The sequence below is a fragment of the Heterodontus francisci genome, chromosome 5, assembly GCF_036365525.1.
Source record: "Heterodontus francisci isolate sHetFra1 chromosome 5, sHetFra1.hap1, whole genome shotgun sequence".
NCBI lineage: Eukaryota > Metazoa > Chordata > Chondrichthyes > Heterodontiformes > Heterodontidae > Heterodontus > Heterodontus francisci.
The window spans coordinates 195872521-195879832 of NC_090375.1; the positions used below are offsets into that span (position 1 = coordinate 195872521).

Here is a 7312-nt window from a genome sequence, read left to right on the forward strand (position 1 = left end):
TGGGGAAATCTATAGTGCAGGCAGGTGACTTTCTCAGAACATAGGAACAGGAGGAGGCTATTCATCCCTTCAAGCCTGTTCCGCCGTTCACTCAGACCATGGCTGATCTGTATCTTAACTCCATCTACCTGCCTTGGTTCCTTAACTCTTGGCTGACAAAGATGGTGGAAGGAGGAGGAAGAATGTGCGGGTTAGCTATACAACATGCTTCTTTCAGATGCCATCTTACTGTAGCAATGACTACACTTCAGAAGTACTTTATTGGCTGTGAAGCACTTTGGGACATCCTGAGGGGGTCGGGAAAGGTGCTTTGGAAATGCAAGTTCTTTCTTTTCTCATTTTTGTAATGGCGCTGAGTTACACAAAGATGAAAACAGGTTACCTGTCCTTTTGATCAGAGGCAGCTTACCTGTTGCAGCTGCTATTTCAGCAGTTCAGTGATGGCGATGCATTACAAAAGGCTCATTTCAGTGTGTCAGTCTTGACCGAGTGCTGCTTCGACCAGTCCGAGATTTTGGTTCTTAAGGAAGCAGCTACTTGCAATTGAACTAACCATTTGTCTTGCTAGGACTGAACTTAGCAACTTTATCAAAGAGTAAATAGAGCCCTACATATCTCAATTCACCCCCCCCACCCCCATGCATAGATCATGGCACTTACTACTTCAGTTATCATATACCTTGATATCTGAAGATGCCATGTGTTCATAGAGGTGATGTCCAAGAATTATCCCTAAGGAACCTCTGAATATTAAAGATGTGGGAAAGATAAACATTCTGCTGCTGAGCCTATGTGGGAATAGCCTACTTTTCTTATCTCTGGCTTTCTTCTTGCACGAGCCATTTCAAGCACCACCTCCAAGTTGCACACCATCCTGACTTTGAACTATATCTGCCATTCCAGGATTTTGACCTAGCGTTGATAAAAGAACTCCGTCCCTAACAACACTGAGAGAGCACCTTCACCACACATGGCGGTGATTCAAGAAGGCAGCTCAACACCTTCCCGAAGGCAGCTCGGGGTGGGCAATAAATGCTGACCTTGCCAGCGACACCCGCATTCCGTGAATGGATAAAAGTTTTTTTTAAAAACTTATACCACCATCTGCAATTGAAAGTGGCCTTTTCAAATCAGCTGGCCAATGTATTCCCGTGCTTGCCTGTGGGTATTGGTGTAAATCAAGGAACTATCTTGAGACTATCGCATGTTAACTTAGTATTCTGGTTCTAAGGGACCTAAACTTGTGGTGTAAGCTTCTAATAGATGATTCTCAACATGGATTAGAATGTAATGCTGCCAATTCAAATCCATAACCTGTTTAATTTTACAGCACATAATCTCAAGCAATCTGTTTTCTAGCGCACCTTTCAATTTGTGCAATTGTGCCAGATGTGTTGGCTTATAAAAAAAAGTCACCTTGCTCTTGAATTACTGCATTTTTAGCACCAAGGAAGCTTTTTCTATCACTGTTTAAAAGATGGATTTCATGCATCACTTCGGTTTAATAAGGGCATTTCTAGATTTCGAGTACTGCCAAGAAACAAGAACGTCCTGCTTAACGTCACTGCCCTCCCCCCCTTTGTCTTTCATCTCAAGGGGAATTCTAATGTTGGTCAGTTTCCCAAAGCATAAATACTGATGAGGAAACAAACAAAATCCTCGCCAACTTATTTCTGTTCATCCCCTGAGCCTCTAGGTGGGTGGGGGGCAGTTTATGTTCTGGAACTCTATAAAATCTTAAGCACAAGAAGAGGCCATTTGGCCCATTGTGCCTGTGCCAGCTCTTTGAAAGAGCTATCTATTCCCCTACTCTTTCCCTTGACCTTGCAAATGTTTTTCACATATATATCCAATGCTCTTGAAATTTATTGTCATCAGCTTCCACCAGCTTTCAGACTGCGCATTCCACGTCATCACAACTCTCTATCCTCCACCCCAACCTTCCCTGGCTTTTTTGGAAATTAGCTTAAATTTTGGGGCTACTTACTTTGGAATATTGCAGGCTTTGAGAGGAGATGATTTTTTTTTCAATGAAGGGATTGGACTCTGCTAGTTTGAATAGATTGTTTGAGATGGATAGGAATGGTTGGGAGTACACCTACAAAATCCTGAAGCCAAGAGATAAGTTAGCTGATGGGACATGTTTCTCTTTGCAGAACCAGGGCTCTCTGAAATAGATTTGGAATAGATTTATAGAAACATGTGATGAGAATGGAATCGCTAACATTCCTTTAAAAGGCAGCTTGACACAATCTTCAGTTACAAAGCTTCCACTTGCTAGCTAGCTGTGGGATATTGGAGCTTGCATGATCACCGAGAATTTGAAGGGAATTTTTTTTTCCTGAACTGGCCTATTGTTTCTCTGCCCTTTTTTTTAAAAGAAAGGAGCAAAATACTGCAGATGCTGGAAATCTGAAATGAAACCAGAAAATGCTAGAAATACTCAGCAGGTTGGGCACCATCTTTCGAGAGAGGAAAAGAGTTAATGTTTCAGGTCGATAACCTTTCATCAGAACTGAAGACGTTGGAGATGAGCAGCTTTTAAGCAGATCTTCAGCCTGTCCTTTACCCTGGAGCATAGGGTGAAATGGAATGCGGCTCTTCTACAGCCTGCCAACAATGGATTTCACCCTAACAAAACAGGATCACAGTCTCGGCAGGATCCTGGATTGTTCATATCTGTCTTACTGCTAGGTACCCAAGTATATTTTTTTTGAGTGGTACTCAAAATAAATGTAATGGGAACAGAAAGTGCTGGAAATACTCAGCGGGTCTGGCAGCATCTGTTTAGAGAGAAACAGAGTTGGTATTTTAAGTCTGTGATCCTTCATCAGAACCGGCAGAAGTTAGAAATGTTAACAGTCTTTAAGCAAGTGAAAGGGGAGGCAGAGGGAAGAAGAATAAGAAGGAAGGACTGTGATAGGATGGAGGGGGGAAGAGATTAAATGACAGGGATGTCATAGAACAGAATGCAAATGGAGTGCTAAATAGTTGGAGTGAAAGACAAGGCATGAGTCCAGAGAGAGTGCTAATGGGATATGTGTAAATACCCACCCTGGAAATGAAGCTCTAATATCAAAGGAGAAGCAGAAAAAGGTGAATGTGGAAGAATTTAGCAGAGTGGCAAACTAGAATGTAGGTCACACTGGGCAGAGAGAGGGAGAATAAGAGAGAGAATGCCAAATCAAGAATGAACAGACAGAAGCTGTTTGAGTGAAACTAGACACTGAGTAAAGTTAGGAGAGAGTAATAAAGTTCAGTGGAGCGTGGATAAAACATAAAATGAAATGGAGTGAGGAAGAAAATATGGGAAGTCTACCGCCAAAAACAATGAGACAATCGTGAGCTTACTTTAAGTCCCGGAAAGAAGTCAGTTTCACTCTCACTTGGAATAATGTGTACAATTCTGGTCACTATATTATAAAAAGGATTGTAGAGGCACTAGAGAGTGCAAAAAAGATTTACCCAAACTACAAGGTTATAATTATCAGGAAAGATTGAACAGACTGGATCTCTCCTCATGAAAGGAGAAGGCTGAGGTGTGACCTAATAGAGGACTATAAAATTATGAAAGTTTCTGATAGAGAGGACACCGAGAGAATGTTTCCACATGTGGGGGAGCAAAATAGAGGCCATCAATATAAGATAGTCACCAAGAAATCAAATAGGGAATTCGGGAGAAACCTCTTTACCCAGAGAGTGGTGAGAATGTGGAATTCGCTACCACATGGAATGGTTGAGGTGCATAGTATAGATGCATTTAAAGAAAAGCTAGTTAAGCATATGAGGGAGAAAAGAATAGAAGGATATGTTGATGGGGTAAAATGAAGAGGGGTGGGAAGAGGCTTCTGTGGAACATAAATGGAGGCACGGACTGTTTGGATGGGTCCCCTATTTCTATAATTTCATGTAATTGATCTCTACAAGGATTGTTAATGATGAATAAAGGCTTGAAGGGCTATTAAAATTTGTTGAACTCCCATTTTATAATTGTGCAAATTGAAACTTATTTGGTTGTTACACGATCAATGGTGGGTTTGGAAGGGTGGACCTGTTTTCTCATGCGTGTTTATAAACTCCATACCTAGTGTATTTTTAGTTTCAAGACGGTGACAGTTATTAACAAGTTAGAACTAAACACATCTGAAAGACCACTGAAGGCATATGGTAGTAATTTTGCACTTGATTGTTACATCAGTCCTACAACAGCTGGTTAGCTGAGCAGTGTTCGTAACCTTTGACAAAGTGCAAAGACCTTTCTGTATATTGTAAATTTTCCTGAATTGAGCGATTTTCCTTGGCTTGACAGATCAAGCTTGTCCTGATGTTGTGAGGTATTATTTTAATTAATGTAATGTGTGACTCTCACTGATCAGAACAATATTGACTGAGGGTAGTGGAAAGCTTGGGATTGTTTATGGCGTTCTGTTGTAAAGTACTGGCTTTAACCAGGATGAAAATAGTGCCATAAAAATTTCCTTACAACCCAGAACTGAACATTGAAGCTAGAATGGCATACTTTTGTTAAGAAGTTGGGAATATTGTGTATTACATTTAGTTAAATATTTCTGTTGTAAGTGGTAATTCTATTTTGAAAGATTTTACACTTATTTCATTTCTGGTTGATTCAGATTGAATTTCTATCCATGTTGGAGGTTGAAAGTAGTGGAGTGACATTGTTGGTGTAATCCCATCTTGGAATGATTAAATAAAATGTCCCACTTACTTTCTCTCCGTATGAGTCCCCTTAAATGCTGCTGTACCATCAGATGAAGCTTTGGGCATTCTTTACCAAGAGGGGGAATTTGAAGGCCAGGCCACTTTTGAGACACTTTCAGGTGTCTCACTGGCCAATAAAGGAGAACTGGGGAATTTTTCCTGTTCTGGAGCTCAGTCCCTATATGACCAGGAATGTTAGCTACCTTTTACCTTGTCTCCTAGTAGTAATAAGCTGTGGAACCAAAATCTGCAGGTTTATGTAGTCTACGGAATGCATTTCCAGACCAACTTCTTATAAATGTGTACTCTACAAGTCTGTAATATTTCAGCTGAAATTTTTCCCTTTTTAATTTTACAAAACCATTATTTGTACACAGCACCCATGCCATTATAGATATTTTGTTGGAGTAAATTGTGTGTACTTGGGATTTCTGTTGTCCAGTATTTCTACTTCAAGCAGTTTTTCACTCCAGTTCTGGGTTGCAGACTGGTCTACCCAGATTTCCCTTGACTTCAAGTCCATAGCCAAGGCTACGAAAGGAGCTTTAAAGGACTAAATGGCAGCAGCCAGCTCTCTGATCTTGGACTTCTAGAATTGCAACTTCAGGAACAGTTACAAACTGCCAAGTGTCGTTGCCTAAAGTGTTTCAGTTGATGGACAAGGTCACTCCAAATGGCTGACTGGCTTCCTTGCACAAGAAACTTTGCCCGACTTAAAATTATTTATCTTTAGTTCAGGAGCATCACTATCTGCCTGGTCCACGGAATCATGGTTTCCAGTGTTGTGAAGATATTTATCGTCTAAATTTGAACATTACAAGGACAGGAGTTTTGTTTCATTCTCCATTTTGATCAGAATATCTTGTATCTGCTTTGTCGTATTATGTGTAAAATTTTAGCAAAATGTTTTCCCCATGGGTGGGGGGGGGTACACAAATATTTTTGTTGAGGTGGGGCACGATACTCTTTGGGGCTCTTCCCATTTTAGGAGACCAACAGAAGCAGTGTGACGGAGATCAGCTAATTGCACCTGAAATGATGATGCTTCACACTTCAGATGCTCAGTAATTTAGATGTTTATAGGCATCTGCTTTTTGGAACTCCGAGACAGTATTCTAAACAGACAGCGTAATGGCTGCTCAGCATTAATTAGAGCACAGATTTCCTTATTCAGTAAACTACAGTTGGAGTCTGGAAGTATTACAGACAAGGTCTTAACTCTAAATACTTTGTTAATAAAGACACCAATGCTTAGCGAGCGCTAAATAAACCTCCTGTGTTTTTTCTAATGGATTTGATTTCACTTGTTTTGCAGGCTCCCAACTGGACCACTACAGACTCTGGCTTTTATTGAAGAGAATTACAGGAACGTGTACAGATTGAAGATCAGATGAGTCCTGGTTCGTCCGAACACATGATGTTCGTCTTTGTTACAATTCATTTTTTAAATGCATGGACATCATTGTCACATTTTGGAGTCCATATTGGTGGATCAAATAAAATATCAACTTTGAAACATTACAATCTTTTGATTTTTTTATTTAAGTATTTATAGTTCTGCCAATCTGTTATTGCTCAATGGCACTTGTTTTTGTAGTTTATTAGGATTTCAAGGGAAACCAGTCTGTTGTATGAAGTGAGTGATCTGCAATGAGAAGCTGATTGCAAATGCTGATGCATTGCATCTTGCCTTTATCACAAGTTGGTAAAATGTGTCTGCATCAAGAGTATGTGTGTGAAAACTATATGATGCGCTGCACTTAAAATATAACTTTAGGCAGCAATTAAGGGGCAAAAGCAACCCAGCAATTCAGGTGATCTCAAAATCCATAACTGAAGTGCATGGTTTCAGTGAGTAATGTAAACACAACAGCTGATATCTGGTGCTTTCCATACAAGGCACAGTTCGCCATTCAACAATCAAATGCTCACATCACTGCTGTACAAGTCTGCTGGTACACTCATGAGTCTACATGCCTGACTGGCTTCGACATACTCCTAGCTATTATCATAAAAGTAATTATCCTCTGCCACTTCTTTTTTGTTTCAGTGTGGCTCAGTGGGTAGCACTCTCGCCTGTGAGTCAGAAAGTCCCACTCCACAGACTTCAGCACAAAATCCAGGCTGACACTCCCAGTGCAGTACTGAGGGAGTGCTGCACTGTCGGACTTGCCCTCTTTCGGAGGAGTCGTTAAACGGAGACCCTGTCTGCCTTCTCAGGTGAAGGTAAAAGATCCCATGGCAATACTTTGAAGAACGGGGGAGTTCTCCCTGGTATCTTGGCAACATTTATCCATCAGCATCACTAAAACAGATGAGCTGGTCATTATCTCATTGCTGTTTGTGGGAGGTTTCTGTTTGCAAATTGGCTGCTGAGTTTTCTAAATTACAACAGTACCACCACTTCAAAATTACGTCATTGACTGTAAAGTGCTTCGGGACATCCTGAGGTCAAAAAAGTGCTATAGAAATGCAAGTTCTTGTTCATTTTCTTTAATGCTTCTGTTGTAAATTGTGACTACTGATGACCTTTACTGTCGCTGGGTCAAAATCCTGGAACTCCCTTCCTAACACTGTGGTTGTACCTACCCCA

At 40.7% G+C, this 7312-nt stretch overlaps 1 protein-coding gene across 1 annotated transcript in view; it reads left to right on the forward strand.

Annotated features, from left to right (window-relative positions):
• The window catches only part of LOC137370228 (eukaryotic translation initiation factor 3 subunit E), a 145158-nt gene extending 138915 nt beyond the window's left edge, over positions 1–6243 (forward strand). Inside the window, exon 13 of the mRNA XM_068032587.1 lies at positions 6035–6243. Coding sequence (XP_067888688.1) covers positions 6035–6073 — 39 coding nt within the window. The 3' untranslated portion in view covers positions 6074–6243. The remainder of the gene's footprint in view (positions 1–6034) is intronic.
• The last annotated feature ends 1069 nt before the right edge of the window (positions 6244–7312 follow it).